Below are 22,836 nucleotides of genomic sequence, written 5' to 3' on the forward strand. Positions count from 1 at the left end.
GTGGTTTCTCCTTCTGATCCGGTCTCTTGGGTTTCTTCTTTTTGTCCTCCTGCACTGACTGGTTTTCCCATCCCGGTGAAGGTCATTAAGAATGTGGGCGTCTATCTCTTGTCCTCTTTGTTGATGGCTCCTCAGAAGAGTGCTGTTTGCGAAACAGGTTTTTTTAATTAAAGTTCTTCGCAAGGTTTTGCCTTTCTTACTGGCTCGCCTCCATTCTGTGGTAGTTGCCTCATTGGTGACAGGTCACCTGGACTACTATAATGGCCTGTTTCTAGCCCAGCCTCGGCTTTCTACATCGGCTGCAGCTCTTGCAGAATTTAGCTGCTCAGGTGTTCACTTCTACCCCCTATAGCTCTCGTACCAGCCCTGTACTTCGCTCCCTTCAATGGCTCCTGGTGGCCAAAAGGATTAAGTTGAAGTCCCTTTGTTTGGTCCACCCGGCGTACTATCGCCAGGGAGCTACCTTCCTGCAAGACATGTTTGTGCCTTACATTCCAGGACGGTCTCTTCACTCCGAGAATGCGCGTTGGTTACGACCCCCAAATTTCACCTGTGTAGGAAGGGGGTTGGGGGAGCGTTCTCTGTTGTTGCCGGTAGAATATGGCATACTGAGAACCATCTGTTATTTCGACATCTGTTAAAAACTCTGCTATTCTAGCGTATCGGCGGCTATGTGTGTTGCCTGAGTTCTAGCGCCAAGATTCCCCTGGGTGTACACGTGTGAGTAACATAAATAGTTATTTTTCTCCAACTCCCATCACATAACTTTAGCCCTTCATTCTCGTTCCTATGATTGGAAAGAGTTTCCTCTGAGTGATAGCAATATCTCGCAATCCGGCTGCTTCAGGAAGCTCTTACTTTGTAGGGGCCGGCGGTTGGGCTCTGCTCTCGTTCGGGAATGTGCTCTTTCTCTCACCTTCACGTACTCTGGTCCGCATCAAACTCCTACTTCGCACTGGTGCGGCTGGTTGGAAGCGGGTCGGTGTATCGACGTTCTTAGGGCGTACTGCTCACTACATCCAGCTCGTGGTCACATCACCACCAGGTTGCTTGCTTCCCTCTCTGTTCGGTGTGTTCTCGCGTTCTCTCCTTCTCCACAAGCCGCAATTAATTTGCCCTGCACCTCCTGCTGGCATAATGATGCCTGGGGGCTTCCCTTGCGCATCAGGTTCCTTTCTCCTCGGCACAGTTAAATATGCGTCTCGCATTAAAGAGACATCTTCCTTGTCTCATGCCATTGAGTTTACTCTTGCATTGCCTTCAACCAAATACATGGATGCTACATTCTTAGGCTTATCAGGTAGTATGTATGTATGTTATAAAATGTGTGGTTGTAGGGAGTTCCTCACAGCAACTGGAGTCGTTGTCCACAAAGAGGGAGTCTCTCCCTGCGAGGTCCCACTTGCCTTGACCTCTAGGGAGGGTTTTGCAAAGCAGGCTCACCTCACTAGCCTCACAGAGGGGGCTCCTACTTGGGGAGAAGGATCGAATACCTGCAATTCGTCACAACATGTATACATTCAATATGGGGTGTTTTTGCTAAAGGGCACTAACACCTTACTTTTTAGACAGATCATATTCAAGTAAGCAATCTAGCAACTGTAATGCAGTAAAGTAAGTGAAGGAAAAACAAGCAATTATTGCAGAACCAATGATTGAGTATTAAGAAAACAGTTAAAACGGTATTATAGTGCCTTATAATATAAGGCAATAACACATAAAACATCCTTCCCTACTAAAGATTATATGGCTAGTGTCCTATGAGACACAAGTCCTAAAGTTAGCCCTTTGTAGGGAGTTAGGAGTCTTTTAAAGTAGAACAACAAGTGCTGGTACAGCCAACATGAAGATGAACGTGTTCAAGGATTTAAGGACTGAGCATGCAAAGTTCTTTAGGGGTCCTCTCCCAATCCTGCCACCTTAGGGGGAAGCCCAGGGATGGGGGGAGGGAGTAATTGAATCCTTGGTCAGAACTCCACAAAACAACCACGCAAGGGAGAGGTAGGGTTAGGAATTTGCACCCATTAAACCCTATTAAGGGGGTGGGTAAATTTATGATAAATCTTCCTGACCGGCGTCAACCCCAGAACATTTTGCTTGGACGTGGTAACTCTTACCTTGTTCCTAGGTGAGGGGGAATCTTTTTTTCCCCTCCCACCTACTCTTTTACTCTTTATGGGCGACCTTTGTAGGCCTCTTCATAGTGTATGGTTGAAGTTATCGGTTCTTACAACTTTTGGGCTTAGGCTGGGTTGCTCGATTGGGCTCCCCTGTTGATTTCTCTTTCATACACTTGGGTGAACTACTGTTTCCAAGTAGTAACGAGGGATTTTCATCCCCTTTACATTTTGTAGAAGTGATACAGCACACCTCACCTTATGTGGAGTACTGGGCGATACAATGTATCTATCCCCTTTCTTACTTACCTGGTATCATTTTATTACAATTGTAAGTTTACTCAAATGGCTGGTTGCAGTGTAACTACTTTCATGACTAAGTCACTATTACTCGCAGGCTGTCAATTCAGCCTCTGTAATTCACAGCATGGCCACCATTTTGCCAAAACGGTGGGATCATTCATTTGCCACTTCTGGCGTGCTTGCTCTCTGAGGTATTTCCCCTACCATTCTAGGCGGGAACGACCTTGGTGCAAGTTTTGTCTTTGGTGGGAATCCTTTGCATTCCCTGCCCAGGCGCCAGAATGTCTGAGAAGGCAGGAAGCGAGGAAGGAGTCCGAAGCTAAGCAGCCCCTTGTCTTTCACCTCGCCTCAAAGGAACCAATTCCCAGTGGGGGTGCGGAGGGGTGGGGGGGGACTGGCTGTCCTAATTGGACAGCCAGACCGCCCCCTTGCTGTAAAATGCAGGGAGAGAACACAGAAGTTGTGCATTAGTTCCTGTTAAAAACTCAGAACCTGGAAGCTGCTGACAAGTCAAGTCAACCACTGGAGCTGAAACCGAAGAGGAAAAAATGGCGGCAGTACCGATATCCAGCTACCGGAGAGCCTTCTGTGTAACCAGAGCATGCTGTTAACCTTTCTTCCAAGCGACCTGCAGACTGCAAAAAGGATGACACAGAGCCTGGTGAGACCCACTAGACCCAAGCAGACCTGCATTTTGAATCATCCCTTGGCGTGCTGCGACCTTACCGGGCTGCAATACCCTAATACTCTGGGACCTGGAGCCATTACGCTGTGCACAGTCTTCCGAATCCCCTCACCAGAGTGGTGGACCAGATTAGCAACGAGAATCCGACCAGCGATATTCAGTCTTCTCCTGGCTCCTGAAAAGGGCACCAAAACCACAGAAGTGCATCCAGCCGTGAAGAAACCCTTTCCTGGAGACTTCCTTGTTGATCCCTGCTGCAAAGTCTGTTCCAGTGTCTTGTCCTCCGTCATCACAACAAGGAAATTATCAACCAGGATTTTGGCTGCAGATCTGGAAGACATCCAGTGGAAACACTTCATCTGTGCTAAGGTACTGTGTTGACTGGGGTAATACCTTAAGCCTTTTGCAATTCCTGTGAAGCTTTGGGGGTGATTCATGTGATTGGGAGTCCTCCCTCATCCAGTTCGCCCAGGCCAATGCTGGATTTCCTCTAGGGTGTTTTCTCTGAAGTCCCTGTACCCTAACTAACTCTAAAGTGAACTACTTGCTTGTTTTGAAGAGGCTTCCTGAGCAACTCTGACTTTTCCTGCAACCGAATCCTACCTCACCCTGCCTACAGTTGGCACCTAAACCACTAGGGAACTCGTGCAATAGACTAGGCAAGGACTGGATTATAAAAGGATTCAGACTTGAGAAGTATAACAAGTGTTAAAACGTTACTTACTGAAAGAGTTGGTTGGTAACTGTCGCTCTGAAAAATGTGCAGTTACAAAAGTTCTTACGATCCATTCAATGTGTTTTTCCATTCTGAAAAGTATATGGCATACATTACTCACCGTAATCGTATTTCTGATGCTTGTATCTGCTTAGATTCACATGGTGTGCATAGGCCGACATCTAGTGGAAGCTGCGGAGTATTACAGTTTGTTTTTCGAAACTCGAAAAGTGGCGTCGAACTCGGGCGTCCCAGTAATACTATCACTAGTGTGACGTCCACTGTACCCATGATCCCTCACGCGTGTAGGACCCTCAGATTGTATTTTTTCTGACATGAGGTAGCATGAGGAGTAGCGCGAGTACAGAGTATCCAAGCAGATAAGATAAATAAGACTACAAGCATCCATGCGCCTTCTCTCAGAGGGGAAGGAGGGCGGGCGCATGTTAATCTAAGCAGATACAAGCATCAGAAATACGATTACGGTGAGTAATGTATCCCTTCTGAGACTTGTGGAATCTGCTTGGACCACATGCTGTGCAGAGATTAGCGAGCAGTGTTGGAAGAAGGAGGTGGGATGTGAGAAGGGTCATGCGCAAACAAATGTCTTAGAAACGCTTGTCCCACTTGAGTATCCGTCTTAGAATGAGTGTCAATGCAGTAGTGCTGAGTAAAGGTGTGAATAGAGCTCCATGTAGCTGCTTTGCGAATGGTGTCAAGGGGTACATTTGCAATGAAAGCCAGAGTGGCTACAATATCTCTTGTTTAGTGGGCCCTTGGCGTAAAAGGCAGTGTTTTATCTGAAAGGGAATAGCACAGTTGGATACATCCGACTATCCACTTAGAGATGGCATTCTTAGAGACGCGATCTCCCTCTCTGCCTGGAGCTATGGAGACGAACAGTTGATCTGTCTTTCTTAGCAGCCTGGTCTGGTCTACATAGTAGACGACCGCCCTCCTCACATCTAGTGTGTGGCGTTTCACCTCAGCAGAGCTTTTGGGTTCCTGGAAGAAGGTCGATAGCTCAATGGACTGGTTAACATGGAATTTGGAAATTAACTTAGGTGAGAACCTAGGGTGAGTGCATAAAACCAGTTTATCCTTATGAACAGTAAAGAAAGGATCCTGCACTGACAGCTTGAATTTCACTAACCCTTCTTATGGATGTGATGGCTACTAAGAAGGCAGTTTTATAAGTCAAGTGTTTGAGACTAGATTTGTGCATGGGGCCCATGAGCTTAGCAAGTACCACATTAAGGTCCCAACCTGATGGTGGGTTAGAAATTGGTGGGTGGAGTCTCTTTACCCCTTCCATAAATGCTTTGACAACAGGCACTTTCCACCATGACACCTTGTTATCGGAAGTGGTGTAGGCTGATCAAGCTGCCAGGTGCACTTTAAGTGAGTTAAACACTAACCCTGCATCCAAAAGGTGGAGCATATAGGTGACGACATTAGAAGGAGTACAATCAACTGGGTTGATTTGCTTATTCTTGCACCAAATAACAAATCGTTTTCATTTGTCATAGTAACAGTGCCTTGTGTTAGGTTTTCTTGACTCAAGATATCCATACATCTCTGGGGTAAATTGAGATGTCCTAACTCTATGACTTCAGGAGCCATGCTGCCAAGTTCATTGAGTTGGGCTGAGGATGCACTGTTAGGCCCTCGTGCTGTGAGAGTAGGTTGTACCGGCACGGGAGTTTGATGGGGTCGCACACCGCCAATTTGCGTAGGTGTGGGTACCATGGTTGTCTAGCCCATAAAGGAGCAACTAGGATGAGCGTCAGAGGTTCCCTGCAGATCTTGCTGACCACCTTCCTCATCAGTGGGGTTGGTGGAAAAGCGTAGGCAAACATCCCTGACCAATTCATCCATAGGGCGTTCCCCTTGGAGCCTGGCTGGGGGAACCTGGATGCGAAGTCTGGGCATTGCCTGTTTTCTCTTGTGGCGAATAGGTCTATAGTGGGGAAACCCCACAGACAAGAGGTCTCCTACGACTTCTTCGTGTAGTGTCCACTCGTGTTCCTCTGGAAGGGGATCCCTGCTCAGAGCATCTGCTAGCGAGTTGAGATTCCCTGGAACATGTTGGGATGATAGGTAAATCTTCCGTTTCAGTGCCCATCTCCAAATTCCTTGGGCAAGCTTGGACAGATTTGGCGAACTAGTGCCCCCTTGTTTGTTTAAGTAAAACATTGCCGTTGTGCTGTCTGTTAGGATCTGCACTGACAGATTGGATAGGAGGGGTTCAAATGCCCGAAGCGCTCTGAAGACTGCCAGAAGTTCTAGCAGATTGATGTGGTTCTGAGCCACTGTGTGAGACCAGAAACCCTGAGTTGTATGGTGCAGGTAGTGTGCTCCCCACCCCGCTAGGGGTGGGGGGGCGTCTGTTGTGACAACAGCCTGTATCTCTAGATCGTAGAAGGGTTTCCCCCTTCATAAGATTCTCTCTTGCCCACCAGCGAAGACTATGTACTAGTGTTTGCAAAACGACCACTAGATCATCCAATTGACCACTTGCTTGAGACCAATGTTTTGCCAACCATTCCTGCATGGGTCGCATGCGCAGGCACGCGTGGGGGACCAGGTAAATGCAAGATGCCATCATGCCTAGCAAACGCATCGCTTTGCGCACCCTTATTTGGCGACCGGCCTGATATTGAGGAAGTTGCAGCAACAGATTCCGAATTCTTTCCTCTGATGGAAAGGCCAACCCCTCTTGGGTGTTTAGGACAGCTCCTAGGAACTGTTTTGAGGTGCTTGGCACCAGGCTTCATTTTTTCGCGTTGAATGAGAAGCCCAATTGGAAGAGGAGGTTGATTGTTCTTTGAATGTTTATTCTGTAAATTAAGGGGGGTTTCCCCTGTGATGAGCCAGTCGTCCAGGTAAGGGTACACTGAGATTGCCTCCCTGTGTAGGTGCGCCACCACCACCACCAGTACCTTGGTGGATACCCTTGGAGCCGAGGCTATACCAAAGAGCAGTACCTTGAACTGGTAGTGCTGGTTGTCTATTTTGAAACGCAAGAATCTTCTGTGCGCTGGGAACATTGAAATATGAAAATAGGCATCTTTCATATCCAATGTTGCCATGTAATCCCCCTTTTTAAGTAGGGGGGACTACTTCTTGGAGTGTAGTCATGCGGATTATTTGTGGCTTGACATACTTGTTTGCAGGGCGAAAATCTAATACTGGGCGCATTGTTAGATCTTTTTTTGGCACAAGGAAGTAGGTTGAATAAATACCCCCGTTTACCAGGCTGCCCAGGACGAGTTCTATGGCGTCCTTTGCAAGTAGAATGGCCATCTCCTCGAGAAGGATTTTCTGGTGCTCCAACAAGTGTACCGTCTGTCTTGGGGGATGGTCGTGGGGGCGCTCTAGTAGTTCTATACAGTATCCTGCGCACACTGTGGACAGCACCCATCTGTCCGAAGAGATCCCTTCCCATGCGTGGGTGAAGGTGGAAATGCGCCTCCCTACTAGGGATGCATGGCATGGGACCCGAAGCGGAACATCATTGTTTACTGGGTGGCGTACCACCTCTGGCGGGGCTGCCTCTACCCCTAGTGCAGCCTCTGCGCTGCCCTCTGGGGGAGGCTTGTGATGCTTGGAACTGATTATTGCCCCATGAAGTTCCTTGATTTTGATAGTAGAACCCCTCTGAAAGCTTTGTCCCCGAAAGCGACGAAAATTAGTTTCCCCTCTGTCCTGAGTGTTTATTTGTAAGTTGTCCGAGAGATTTTAGTGTCTCGTAATCGTCCTTAGCTGTCTTTAAGGCTTCCTCCACTGCCTTGCCGAATAGTACGTCCGGCTCTACCGGCATGTCTATATGGGTGGCTTGGGTCTCGGGTTTGAACCCGGACTGTCTTAACCATGCATGATGCTTTATCACAGTGCCTTCTGCGATCAGTCTTCCAGCATTATCTGCTGCATCAAAGTTCGTTTTCAGAATGCATCCCGATACAGACCTTCCATCTGCTGCCAGCTGAGCCAACTGGCTCTTCAGTGGTTCAGGTGCGGAGGATACTAAAGCAGCTACTTGTTCCCACTGGTGGCAATTATAGCTTGCCAAAAGAGTTGTGCTGTTTGCAATTCGTGCATGATAGGCGGAAGTGGTGGCAACTTTCCTGCCGAGAGTATATAGTCTCTTGCTCTTTATCGGGAGGTGCTTCCGAAGAAGCGAGAGGTGTACCTGCCCTTTTTCTGGTGGTTGTTACTACCATGGAGTCGGATTTTAATTGGCCCCTAATGTATAGGGGATCAGAAGGTGCGGCATGGAATAATTTTTCTACTCGTGGATTAACCGCACGAGTAAGATTCGGAGTTACCAGCGAGGGGTCAATTCTACGCCGGACAGACTTTAATATAGGGATAGCCTGAGCAATGGCTCTTTTGTCACCAAGGACCTCTTGCACAAAATCCCTGTCCTCTTGGACACCTTGTGACACCTTGTGTGTCAATTTGAAAATGGGCTGGTGCCTTGGCCAGTACCTCGGGCCTCTGGGGGTATTGGGAGTGCAACACCTTTTCCAACCGCGAACGAGAAAGCCCAGAGGACACAGAATCGCTGGACCGCTCTCTCTGTCTTCCGTTGCCGATCGCTCGAGACAGGTGTTTAGGGGAAGTGGCATGTGTCGCGCTAATGCCGCCGGGTGTTGTCCCCCTAACTGAGCCACTGGCCAGTCCTCCGGGGTCGGGGGCTTGCACGTGGGTGTCTGAAGTCGCTCCTCTGCCCACACCGTCCGAAACGGCGGGGTTGCTGCCATCGCTAAAAGACCCTTCGGCGTCCATGGCCTCTTGTTGTTGGCGTAGTGGGCCCAGCGTTTAGTGGAGCGGTCCTTAAGTGTTTTTGGCTTGAAGAGCTTGCAAGCTCGACAGGTAGTCTCGGGATGGTCTTGTGAGAGACACAAATTGCATGTATTGTGCTCATCTATCCAGGGAAACTTCCTGCTACATTTAGGGCAGAATTTGAAAGGAGTACTCTCCATATGCATCAATTTGGAAGCAGGCGTGTATAATATGTAGGAAATAAATGTGGGTGCTTGTATGACCACCCCCACTCTCTCTACTTGTACAGGGCCGAGGCCAGAGCCCTTCCAAGGCCCAAAGGTCCGTCAGAGTTTCGACGGCTGGTTTCCTCGATCTTCACCGGCGTCACTCTTCGGCGTAGGGTGGAAAGAATGGGGAAGTTTGAACAATAATTTTAGTATAATTGGCAAATGCCAAGGGAACTCCGCAACATGCGTCCGACTAGTATGGCGGCAAAAAAAATAATCTGAGGTCATACATGCGTGAGGGAATCATGGGTACAGTGGATGTCACACTAGGGATAGCATTACTAGCACACCCTAGTTCGACGCCCCTTTTCGAGTTTCGAAAAACAAACTAATACTCTGCAGCTTTCACTAGATGTCGGCCTATGCACAGCATGTGATCTAAGCAGATTCCACAAGCCTCAGAAATAAGGTTATTTTACTCATCTGTGAATTGGTTCCCCCAATTCGCAAAAGTAATGCTATTTCTTTCCAAATATAAGTATACGTTTACCAAATGGGATTTGCTTCCCCTGACCTGCTGTTTAGTCTGTCTAGAATAAGTCTGCCTAAGGTTTTACCTACCTTGAATAGCTGTGTGACATTCTGAATAAGTGTACTGTGGGTTTAGCTGACCATTGTCCCAATCTGGTATTACTCAATTTGATAGTTTTTAATTGATCGAATGGTACATCTGGCCGAATTCAGCCAGTACCATTCGATCTATTAAAATCGATCAAATTGGTTAATCACTACCGAACAACTCCCCTGCTGCCCCCAGGGCAATCACTACCGAACATGGGGAGCGGGGGACACCCCCGCAACCCCTGCTCCCCATGTTCATTAGTGATTGCCCTTGGGGGTAATAGGGGAGTCCTTCGTTTCCAGAGGATTGGAACCGGCGGGGGATGGGAAAAAATAAATAAATAGAAAAGCAGTCCCTTCGGCGTGTGATCTGACCTGCGTAGGAGGGACAAAACTGACGCTGCAGGGTCAGAATGTAAGTGGATGCGTAAACGGTAAGTGGGGGAGGGTGGGGGTTTATCAACGGGATGGGGTGGCATGGATGTATTGATTTTGACCAGTGCAAAATTAGTTTCGCAGCAAAAATTACTACGGTCAATTCCGCTGTGAACAATTATGCCACAGCCAAATCTCACAGATCTGTGCAATTCTAAAATTGTGTGGAGAGTTCTTGCTTACCTTAGTCTGTGTTCCACTGATTTAAAAAGCAACTAATAGTTTATTACACAATTAGGTCTTACTCACCTGGTATAACTGAATGTTATCCTGAATGTAGTCAGGGTTTTACTAGTCTTGGTCTGCCTTGAGCCATCCTAAAATAAGTTGGAGAGTTACTGCTAACCTTAATCTATGTTCCACTGATCTGAAAAGCAACTAATAGTTTATTGCAACATTAGGTTTTACTCGCCTAGTATAACCAAAGGTTATCCTAAACGTAGTTATAGATTTATACTGTTGCATGAATTTGTGTTCCACTATTCAGAAAAGTATCCTGGTAACAGGATTGGTTTACTAAGTGATTTCCTAGCTGAGAATCACTGCATGACTGACAGGGTCTACCACCCTTGAATTACTGTAAGTAATCTAAAAGTAACTAGTGGTTTTACTCCCCCTGAATAGCTGTGTTCGATTCTGAATGTGTAAGATTAGGTCTGACTTGCCTAGAAATACTGTTAGTGATTCTGAACAAGGTCTATGCTTTGGTCTGTGTACCTTCAAGCATTGTGTTGTGTTTTTATATTGTGTTTATGGCTCTATAACAAAGTACTTACCCACCAAGATTACCTCGGCCTATTGGTATTTATAATAAACCTTTATTTTGTATAATACTTCAGGGTGTTAATGTTTCTTTTAAGCCCCATGTATGCTACAGGTTCTTTATACCTTCCTACAGCCCTCTCTCCCTCCTAAAATAAGCCTGGCTGCTCTTTCTACACCACCAAATACACAGGTGCTACAGCCTTATACTAAGAGTGGAGTTTTGTACCGTCTCAGTTGTATGGGGTTTCCGAAAGTGATGCGCTGCCTTACAGGATTCAAGGGTCGATGGTGCGGAGGTCAATTTTGGCATTGGGATAGAGTTTGGAAAGTTAGCTGTTCTGCGCTCTGGCGAGACGGTTCCTGTCACTAGACTGTTGGACAACCTGATGAGACGTAGATCACCAAGCTGCTGACCAACTCATAGGAGCCCCAGGACACGAAGGCAGACTGCAGCGATGAATACCGCTATCAGGTGATATCAGGCAGAAGAAGGCAACCCTCTTGGCAGAAAAAAAGAATTCGGTCCTGCAAGGTCGTTCTTCATGCTGGTGAAGGGGAGTCTGCAAGGGGAGGTCTCTTGTCTCACAAGCTGAGAGTCTGCAGAGTCCAAAGCCAAACCCGGGATGCAACCGATGCAATGAAGCAGTCCAAGAAGTACAGGCAAGAGCTGGTCAGTCCCCAGGGTGGTCCCAGGACTCTTCAGACAGCTTCCAAGGGCAGAATCCTTGAGCAGAGGTCAGGGCTGGTTGCTCCTACTGGTTTCAGGACGTTGAAGCGCCGATGAAGGCCTTCATATCAGAACAATGGAGCATGGCTTTGCTGGAGGCAATGCTGGTTAGTTGCAACAATGGAACACTGGTCTTCATTGGGTTGCTCCTCTTTGAAGAGTTCCAAAAACAAATCTGAAGGATTTTTATCCCACAGGGAGTGGCCGGTCACAAGGTCACGTGTAAGGCTCACTTCTCCTGGACAGGCTTTTCTAGCCTCAATATTTTGTCTTCCAAAAGGTGTTTGCGATTACATGATCCAGTTCCTTTAGCTCCTGTAGGGTGTTCTTCATCCTCCAAGGATTCTTAGATACAGTTCTTATGCTAAAGATAGGGTCTTGATCCTGTAAGGGTGCAGAAGATGGACTCCGACACAAAGGTGGCATGTTTGGGGCTATAGACTTATTAACAAACAAAGCAAGAGGAAACCTATCTTTCCATATTCCTAAGAGGGGTTTCCCTGCCTCAACTAAAGCTCTAAGGTGACTGTCAGGATGTCTGTTAAAGTAAAAGTGTCCACTGTCCTGTGTCAAGTAAACCCTACTTCTGGTCCATACACTGTAAACTAAAGAATAAAGTAGTACTGTTCTGATCCGAGGAGAATTTCTCCCTTCTCCTGTGTTGTGGTCAAAGTTACACTCAATGTTTCCTTGGTGGGCCAGGAGAAAACATCCCTCCCCTTGGCGTGTGATCTCAGTCTAAAAAAAGAGCAGGGGATGACACCCTTTCCCAGGCTGATTGGACCTTCCTCCTTGTCCACGTTATCAGGAAAATGACTCCCTTCTCCTAGTATCTGTAACACAATCTCTTACAACCAGGGGGAATGACCCCCTTCCCCTGGTCTTCTCCTCTTTAGGTTTCACACTTGCAAGACTCAACTGTCTAATGAGTGTCCGTAACTGCTCTCTCCTTTGGTTTGGCCAACTTGGTTCACTTGCCTTCCAAGTACTGCCGCAAGGAAGATGATTCGTATCACTCTTGGTTTGGGTCCTCAATCCTTATTCATCTCCCCCTCTGTTTATGTCCCCTTGGCTGCTTGCTTGCCAAGTACTGACACAAGGAAGATAGTCCTGCTTGTTATTTCGGTACAGGGTTTTTGCCTCCTGTACATTCCAGCCACTACTGGTCCCCGCGGTTTGCCCATTACCTTCTGTGTTGCTGGGATGCACGGACGGCTCTTCATGGGGTCTTTCTTCTACTCTGAGTGCTGTGCAGGCATCTCCGTGCTTTGGCGCCTTCACCTCTTGGATCTCCTGCCCAGCACTTGAAGCAACGGTCTGGACACTGCCTCTTGTGTACACATCACCATTGGCCAGCCTCGCGTTACCGTCAGGAAGCCGTCGAGCAAAGGAGTCCCATTGTCCTCTTGACTGAGGGAGCGGACTGCTTGCAGCTCCGTCCTGGCCTTCTCTGCATCGTCTTCATGCGTCCCGGCCAGATTCATGATTATGTTTCCACTGTTTTTCTTAGTCTTAGTGCATTTCAAGTTTCCATTCAGGGTCGGCAATACAGTTCTTGGTTGGCAATAACATACTCTGAATGGTTTATTTTCCTCTTCTTCATAGTATGTTTTAAAATGGAGAAGAAAGGGGACGTGGATCAAGGAGTTCTTCCCCAGAACGTGAGTCCTTGTCCCAAAGGGGAGAGTCTTGTGGTGAGGTCCCACTTGCCTTTACCCCCATGGAGGGTATTGCATAGCGGGCTCACCTCCCTAGCCTCACAGGGAAAGGCTCCTCCTCGGGGAAAAGCAACAGAATGCTGCAATTCGTCACAGTGCTTTGTGTACTTGCTGTCTCTTGCAGGAACCTGCAAGAAAGCAGTGGGCAGGCATCTTCATACACTATAAATGATGGCCAGTGGCATTCTGTAGATGCCACCAAATGTCACTAGTGAACCTTCAATACCACTTTAAAAAAAACCTGTCTCACTCAGGCATACTTGCTAGTGCAGTAGTCAAGAAACCATAAGGATTCTCTTGAAATGACAGTGGTCAAATAGGATGCAAGTTGGTTAGAAAACATCAAAGATAGCCTGGAAGCCCTCTTTCTGTGTGGCAGACAAAAGATCAACTGTTCTTACTTTTGTCATGCGTGAAGGTGTTCCAGTCCTCCTGCAAGTCCTTCTGCTTCTTCATCACCACCAGTTTCCCGGCCTCCACGTCCACACTCAGCGTGTACTTCAGGGTCTTCCTAATCTTCGTGAGATCTGCCAGGTTCATGTCCAGCTTCACCTGTTTACAATGAAAACACAAAAGTTATAGATTGCCTGAAAAGAGATCCAGAGAAATATGGTATTGAAGGTAAGGTCAGAGAGGAAAGGCACACCCTCTTCATAAGCATTATGAATGAAGTTGGAAAAAAGGTCTGCTACAAAGAGAATCGAGCAGAGGGCAGCGTACACTATTGGAAAGGAAAATAACCCCTGCAGTGAGCTACACCAGAGTGTCAGGGCCCACCCTAAAACAGTGCCTTGCAGTCGATTCATTGACGTTCATCAGAATCATCCCAGTCACTGACTTTATAAAATAATAAGGAAGCCACCTGGGTTGAATCCCCATTTGTAAAACAGAAATGTATTAAACTCCCAGCTAAATAGCACCTTAACAAAACAGCATTGCTACTGGGAGTGATTGTCATCCAAGAGAACGCTTACATGATAATCAGGCAGCTCTGCTTTTGACAGCGGAGGAGTCGGCGCGACAACCCTTTTCAAATAAGGTCATCTTTATAGCATAACAAAAACTTCTAGGTCAGCAAGAGACAAAGCACACTCGCCAACAAAAACACCAACAAGCACTCTGGGGTTTCAAGTTATACATGGAGCTCCCCCCTACACAGACAGACCTTAACATGCGCTTATGACCACCAAATCCGCAGACACACAGTCGTGAGACACCCCCAACACCAGGGGTGTTGCTAGGTCTGGAAAAGACCTGGGGATACACTAATGTTGTGACTGGCGGGACTCGGGGCTAGCTAGCCTTTTGGTTGTAGACCCTGAGATTGTATCCAGGGCTACAACCAAAAGACCCGGGGCTATAGCCCCCTAAACTCTCCCATAGCAACGCCTCTGCCCAACACCATCATAGATCGCAAACCAAACTGCATTTTCATCCCTGAAATATGGTTATCAAACATTTGCAACGCATTCCTACACTTGCCGTTTCTGCAAACCACTCCATCCACTTGGACAGTCACATCACAGGCTCATCTGCAGGATACAGATCTACCCTCTATATTCCCGATCACACCACTTGAAGAACAAAGCTTTAAAACCTATATGTGTAGCTCAAACTCTCAACATGTTGTAAGTTCACCTCTCCGAGATCTTGCAAGGAAAATGTTCCTCATTAAAAAGATTTTTACAAGGGATAGGGAGGTTTTGCCATGGCAGATTTCCTCGAATTTGATTTTATCGTATCTATTTTAACACATTTTGCTGCATACATATGTGGAATGTGGGTTTAGGTGAATAAATAATGTACTGGGCTTATGGGGTTGGGGGAGGGACTGCAAGGGGTCTGCCCCCACATATATTTGTGGCAAAATCTCCCACCATTTTTTGTTTTTTCCTCAATGAAATCAAATTAGATGCACTTTTTGACAAAATTACATAGAAACAAAAGTACATTGTCCCTAAAAATCACAAATCACCATCTACACTTGCGCCAATTTTGCAGATTGTACATGTTTTAGGTACTGTGGTGGGTCAGAAGTAGTATGCAAACTCGGAAGACATTTCCAATAATGGTTTATTAAATAAGAAGGCAGCAGCCCATCTCTATCTCTAACTTTGGGGTGTTTCCTACCTATATAATTGACTAAGGCACTCGTCAGTCGACCGGGAATGTCCAAATCAAAAAGTCCACTGTCAAATCAAACCCTATCTGACCCTACCATCATTCAAAACAAACTAAGGCCAGGAGAAGGACTCCCTTCTCCTGGTGAAACAGGGTTCTGCTTTCTTCAATATCTTATTTTCAAATAGCCTCTAGTCACCTTCTCCAATTCTTGGACAAGGTCTTTGGCTTTTTCCTTTATCTTGGGGGATTATTTTTGTGGGGTTCTTTCGTAAAGTTTGTTTGATCATTACATCCATATAGTTTTGCTGTGCACAACCTTGTGAGATATCTTCTCGTGTCTGTGTCATCCCTTCAGGATTGTCCCCTTCTTAGCTTAGATTTATCTTGCGCCTATGTTTTTCTCATTCGCTAATTTGTATGTCAAACTCTCTTGGTTCCACTACACTCCAATTAATCCCTCTTGAGGGTTGGGATTTTTTTCCCAGGGTAGTCTTATCCACTGATTAATATTCTCTTTCCCATGTTTTATGTATGATGTTCCACTTATTTTGTTACAGTTCAGATTTAGCAACTTTATAGTTTGAGTTTCAACAATTTCAATGGGACGAGTTTCTCCACTCATATAGGGATTCCCTTTTAGCTTGCTGGTTCTCCCAGTTACCTCTCTTCATGAGTGAACGTGTCCGGGACCTGCAGTCGCTCGGGGTCTTCTCTCCTGCTTGGCTTCTCTCTCTCCCTCGGTTATCTTCTGCATTGTCTCCTCTTTGCCAGTTTCTCGCTTCGCTCTCGTGCTATGCTCCGACGTCCCTCCTGGGAACCTGTGTTGTTGAGGATACCTCAGCGCATTGGTGTTGGCTAAGTTGGTTGGGCTCCCTGTCCACCATGAATTACTTGTGGTCACGACACCAACAGGTTGCAGGTTTTCAGACCCTCTGTTTCTCTCCAATTCCGTACACTGTGTTCCCAGCCTCTCAGCCTAGTTCAGACTCATTCTGATTCTGTGAGCTCCACGGTTCTCGTTGGCTCTGCCTCCCACTTGTGTTACGCTACCAGGGGGCCTTCACTGCTGCCTTATGATTCGTTCTCTTTCTCTCCTCTCAATGTGTCCTCCTCCTTAAACGTCCTGGTCACAGTGAAGCCAGGTTTGTCCTTAAAGAGACAGTTTCTTTTCTTTGACACTCACGGTGCATGTTAGCGTTGTCTTTAGCCCGAGCCGTGGTTTTTATTACTATTAAGCATCTCAGATAGTCCCAAGTATGCCATCATGGGAGCAGGGTTATGGAGTTCCTTAGAAGAACGGGAGTCCTTGTCCCCTGAAGGGGAGTCTCTCGCAGTAAGGCGAGTACGCCAAACAAACCGTGAGAGGACCATAAAGCATCGACGAAAGCAGACATACGTCTCTTGCTTGAAGAAATTTGGTCTATGAAAAGCAGCATTTCAACAATAACAGTTATCCAGTTGAGGATAGACAAGGTGGAAGAGAAACTGGAAGCGCTGGACAACAACCAGCAATTTGCAGTGCTAACTGAGATTAACATGGAGGGCGGTTTCCTCGATTTCGAACAAAGGGAAGCAGATCTGGAGGCGAAGGTCTATGACCTCGAGAATAGAGAGAGGTGCTACAGACAGTCGAATCATGGGCATAAAAGAGAGGCCAGGCGAAACGCCACTGTCGTTGGAACAGCAGGTTAAAGCTCACATAAATTCCCTCTTTGATGAGTCGCCAGAATTTGATAGGATTCATAGAGGAGAAGGCTCCCTGAACGGGCCACGGTCGGTTTTAACGAAATGCTTCCACTACAGGTAGAAGGCAGAGATTGCACAAAAAGCGAGAGAGCGAGTGGCGATTAAATATTAGGTGTCACGTGTCCAAATCCATCTGGACCTGTCAGCAATGACATTGTTGAAAAGGCGAGACTGCAGACAGTGGACGACATGGCTGCAAGAGCATCAGGAATAGGTGGGGTGTTTCCATTCTCGCTGAACTTTGAACATCGAGGGGAGACAGAGTCACAGCAGGAGAAGCAGCGCCCAATGTCCTCCAGCGCCTGAAAGCAGAGGATCGGAGAATGGAACTGGATGAGATTAGGAGCACACAAGAACCTAAGGAAGTGAGTCGCAGGCCCTAACCGAGACGAGGCCGAGCAGTGGGGTCCAGAAAGTACCACAAGTTTAATACCCTATGACAATCGGCCAGATCGCATAGTGTTAGTCTGATGACTGGGGCACCACAGTGTAGTCCTCTTGGGGCTCAGGGTAACCAGTCAATGAAATGCAGCATCTGGAACAGCGTGACTGGGTACAATCATTTGAAAAGCTGTGCATACCACATGGCTCAAGCTTGTGAACACGAAGGGACAGCAGGACTGAACTAAACCTACATGGAATGTGGCCTAATCGGTTGCACCTGTTTTTAGAGGTTCGCTATATCACCGGGCAAGAAGCCTCCCAAAAGTGGCCCTAGGTATATAGGGCATCTCTGTTCACGGGGAATAAGTTAGTTCAAATTGTCCCCGTTTGGGGTGCAGGGCAAGGTTCAGGGGGCGCGGGGAGATTAACGGCGCTCAGGCACTGCTTAGACTTACGGCATCTGTGGCAAAAAAGAGAATGTCATGAGAATCCCAATAGAACAATACAAGGTACATCTCAATATGGTACAAAACGTTCATGTCCATGGATTAGAAGGGGCATTGAGACATCACCTGCAACTCAATGCGTGTTAGCGGCACAGTGAGCTTTGGGACACTGAATGTGAAAGGGCTAACCTCGCCACAGAAGCGCACAATACTCCTAAGGGAGTTTGAACTATCGGGAATAGATGTTCTGTCTAACAAGAGTCCAAATATGAGAAACGTGGGGAGTACTCCCTTTTGAGGAAGCATATTGGGGCCGCCATCTGGGCTTCAGGCCCCACAAAAAAAGCTGGGGTAGGCAAACATTATCGGACCTCGCTTGGCCCCACGGTAACGAACACTCAGAGGGGCGATATTTAGCGTTAAAGGGGACTGAGGGGCAAACAACGGTGACCCTTTGTTCCATTTACGCACCCAACTAGCAACAGCTCCAGTTTTGCAAAACAGTGTTAGAGTTCCTGGCGGTATGGGGAGACGAAGTACTAATCTGCAGGGGCGACCTCAACATGACTGCAGATCCCATGCTAGATTGGAGTTCACAGAGAGGGGGCACGCTTCCACTGCAAGTCCCCAACAGGGATAACCTGTCAGACCTCCTGCACGAGGCGTACCTGTTAGATACTTGGCGGGCAACAAACCCATCCACAAAAGCATACACCTTCTACTCACTTCAGGGTTCGAAATTGAAGGGAGCTGGGAGCTATTTAGCGCCTGCTTCTAGCATAGTAGAGCCTGGTTAGCTTTAAACCAACAGCTACCAGGAGCTACTTTTGGCTCCTACGGCCAAGTTGGGCCTTCCAGACCCGTAAATGTGACATTAACTTTGAGTATTTGAGAATGTTAATAAAAAAAGAATAACACATCTAATACACATTTAAACACAATGGTTCATGCAAAATAGACAAAAAGTTGAAAGGAGAATCTATGGTAGCTGCTGCTTACTGGGTGATGCCCGACACCCAGGACCTGGTTTCAGCTCCTCATCGAATCTCAATTACGAACCTTGCACCGCCACACCAGACCTATTCCTGTATATTAAAGTTACTCACTGTAGGGACTAGAGCACTCATAGTCCATAGTGCCCTTTCCTCCATTCTTGTGGGGCATCCCCTAACATGGGGACGGTACCAGAAGGTTTGGCAGATAAAAAATTGAGCTTTCCCCCCTTTAAGTTTAGTATAGCTGCCTCATGCGTGCAAACACCCTGCGTAGGCCCTGCGCTCCGGCGCCTCACCTCAGTCCCCTTTGAACACATCGGACACAGATACCTGGAAACTCATTACATATTGGCCTTTGGCATACTAGCGGCGGAAGCCGGGTGTGGCGTATGGAGGAAAGGGGACTATGGACTAGGAATACTCTAGTCACTACAGTGAGTAACTTTAATTACTCATGCGTCTGGTCACCTTTCCTCCAACCTTGTGGGTGATTCCACCGAACAAGAATATAGGTTGGCGCTGTGAAAAGCTGCCTAGGACAAAGCAAAAAGGTTCTTCAGAACCGTCTGACCAAACTCTGCATTGCGTCTGGAACTGGTGTCCAGTGAGTAGTGTTTACAGAAGGTCGACAGAGTGGCCAAGTAGTCGCCTTGCTGATGACATCCCAAGAAGCATGTCTCTGAAACACGACAGCCGTGGCCTTCACTCTGACCGCATGGGCACGGATCCCCCCCCAGGAGCAGGTTTGCCCATGGCTGTATACACCTCCGAAATGGCCTGAACCATTCAACAGGCAATGGAAGCCTTGGAAGCCTGTGAGCTGGGGGAGGAGCCGACAAAAGTCACAAACAATGCCTCAGACTTCCTGAAGGATTTCGTCCGAGAGATATAAAACTTGAGGACCCTCTTTATGTCCAAGGAATGCAGGGCCCACTCTGCCTCGGACTGCGGGTTTGGGAAGAACACTCGCAGGCAGATCTTTGGGTTCAGATGAAATGGAGATACCACCTTTGGCAAGAAGTTAGGGTGAGTGCGCAAGATGACCTTGTCATTGTGAAATGTGGTGAAGGGTTTGCACGAGGACAATGCCTGCAGCTCACTATCCCTGTGTGGAGAGGTGAGAGCCACCAGTAAAACTGTCTGTTTCACCAAGCGGATGTCCACAGAGGCCATCAGTTTGAAAGGCTTGCGCTGCAAAGCTGCCAGAACCACACTGAGGTCCCAGACCGGGTGTGGCCTATGCACCGGATGAAAAAGCCTGGACAACTCCTTAAGGTGGGCCTTAACCACCGGGTTTGGCCGCAGAAAACACATGCTCAGGGGAATTCTTGTAGGCCCCCCAATGGCCACCAAATAAGTGCGGAAAGTAACCACCTGACCTCCAGAATGCGCAAGGTGCGCTGAAAAAGCCAGTATGTCATCCAGAGGACAGGGGACAGGGTCCATAGCCTTGTCAGAAGCCCAATGGCAGAAGCTAGTCCATTTATTCTAATACTAGGACCGAGTCGAGGGCCTCCTGACCTGCTGAATTATGTCCCAGATGTCATCCAAAAATTGAGCATGCTGAAGCCTCAGCTGGTCAGGAACCAGGCCGCCAGCAGGGACAGAAGCCTCCTGGGCGTAGGGAACACCTGCAGAATGGTAGTGTTCCAACGCACCCCTAGGAAGACCAGTTCCTGAGACAGGTGCAACTGTGACTTCCTCCTGTTGAGAGAGAACCCCAGCTGATGAAGGATATCTACCAGTCTCTGGCAGGAGTGCACCACCACTTCGGGTGTCCCCGCCCTCACCAGCCAGTCCTCCAAATAAGGGTACAGATGATGGCCCTCCAACTGGAGAAGGCCCACCACTGCGTTCATCAACTTTGTGAAGACACAAGGGGCTGAGTTCAGACCGAAGGGCAGCAGCTTGTTCTGAAAGTGATAGGACAATCGTGAACCGCAGAAACTTACGATGCGGTTGGTTGGTAAGAGAGAAAGGACCTACCGTAAAAAGAGCTTGGACCCGATCTGACAAAGAGGAGGGTAGGATGGTAGAGGGAAAGGAAAACTGAAACCCGTGGAGACTACAGATAGGATCCACTGTTTGCTGAAAAGACCCTTCCAGGTGTCCTGGAACAGAACCAAATGGCCCCCCACAGGCGAGCTATGTTCCTCGACCTGGCCATCACTGCTTTTTGGCGTCAGAGGCAGGGGCAGAGGAGGGGAGCAGAAAAACTAGTGCAACATCCTCTGCTGCTTCCTCCTGTTATCACTGGGCAACCGGTCAGGCCTCCGTGTACTACTATCCCGGAACCCCTTGAAGCCAGAGAAAGCACAGGGCTTGAACTCCGTGCTGCCCTGTGACTGAGGGAAGGATTTCTGTCATGATTTTGTCAGGATGGCTAGGGACTTGGAGGTTTACTTTTTTGTCCACTCTTCATCGATTGGCTAATGAAAAAGGTTCACGCCCTTGAAGGGCAGATCCGGGATCCATGCCTGCACGTCAGATGAAAACTTGGTGGCGTGCTTCCATGCCGCCCTTCTCATCTGGACCCCAATGCACAGCCCTCTGCTGGTTGTGTCGATGTGGGAGACCAAAGACTCAGTGAGGTCCTGCCCAATGCCCCGGGCATCTGCCATACCAGCCCTGGTTAGCAGCAGCCAAGAGGGCTTCTGCGTTGGCTTGCCGCAGATGCAGTCCGGAGCTGAAATAACAGCGCTTTCCCAAAGACATAAGGACTTTCTCCTTGGAGATACAACTGCAGGTGGCCCTGTGGAGGAAGAGGACAAACACGATGGTTTAGAATACAAGGAGGCCGCAGCCACCACTGAAGAATGAGGCTGCGGGTGGGAGGCAAGGAGGATTGGCTCCCCGTCTGTCAGCCTAAACCTGCTGTCCAACTTCTTGTGCATCTGGGCGTTGGCCCTGGGCTTCTCCCAGACCCTTCGCGCCACCTGCAGAACATCTTTCCGGAGGGGGATGCCAGGCCGGATCGTGGTGCGTTTCCCCAAGACCTCTGGCTGCACACCCGACTCCTGGGGGCTTCATCGGGCAGAGGGACCCCCAAGAACTCCACCAGGCCCTGGAGGCAGTCATGAAAGGCCTCAAAGCGGCCTCAACACCAGGGCACGATGACTACACGCCAGCCTTCTAAAAGGCATATGGACTGGCCCTTGCCCCTTTCCTCACAAGACTTTTTAGCAACATATCGCAATCAGGCCCTGTCCCAACTTCATTTACCCAAGCGAGGATCATAGTTCTGCCCAAGGAAGGGAGAGATAGAACCAATTGTGGCTCTTATTGCCCTATATCACCAATTAATGTTGACGCAAAGATATATGCAAGTGTCCTTGCAGCCCGGCTGAGTAGTCTCCTTCCAAAATTAGTTCATAATGACCAGGTTGGCTATGTGGTGGGGCAACAGGTCTCCAATAATATCTACAAAACCCGGGACCTAATTGCTAATTCAAATGTAGGGGTTGGAGACTCCAGCCTAGTAACGATAGATTCCGAAAAGGACTTTCACAGGCTGGAGTGGCCCTTTCTATGTGCGGTCCTTAGCAAGCTAGGCTTGGGGGGCGTTGGATGGCTGGTGTCCAAGCACTGTACAGGAACACCACTGCACAGGTAGTGGTCAATGGGATAGCCTCTGACTTATTTAGGTTGAGCAGGGGAACACGCCAGGGATGTCAACTATTGCCCCTGCTCTACGCACTAGTGATAGAACCACTTGCACAAGAATAGCAATATACATGAGCTTGTGATGCATAGGAGGGATTATAAACTTGCTCTGTTTGCGGACGACATAGTGACATATGTTACTCACCCAGAAACTTTGGTCCAAGCCCTTCCAGCAACCATTGCAGAGTTTGGCACACTCAGGGTTTCATATGAATCTATATAAAACCAATGCCGGGGTCACCCAACTCATGGCGAGACATGGCATTCAAACACAAGGGGAAATTAACAAATAGTCACGGGGCAGCTCAGTGAGTTCTAGAGAGCCAACTATTTGCCGTTGTGGGGGGAAATTGTTAATGCCCTAAAGAAATGGTTGAAGCTCGCCCTCTCATGGG

At 48.0% G+C, this 22,836-nt stretch overlaps 1 protein-coding gene across 2 annotated transcripts in view; it reads right to left on the reverse strand.

The window, feature by feature from the left end:
• The window catches only part of INPPL1 (inositol polyphosphate phosphatase like 1), a 1,017,870-nt gene that overhangs the window by 377,682 nt on the left and 617,352 nt on the right, over positions 1-22,836 (reverse strand). For both annotated transcript variants that reach the window (XM_069640289.1, XM_069640290.1), the window contains one exon: positions 13,485-13,635. In XM_069640289.1, coding sequence (XP_069496390.1) covers positions 13,485-13,635 — 151 coding nt within the window. The remainder of the gene's footprint in view (positions 1-13,484; positions 13,636-22,836) is intronic.

Source organism: Ambystoma mexicanum, chromosome 7q (genome assembly GCF_040938575.1).
Source record: "Ambystoma mexicanum isolate Mex_15411 chromosome 7q, UKY_AmexF1_1, whole genome shotgun sequence".
Classification (NCBI taxonomy): Eukaryota; Metazoa; Chordata; class Amphibia; order Caudata; family Ambystomatidae; genus Ambystoma; species Ambystoma mexicanum.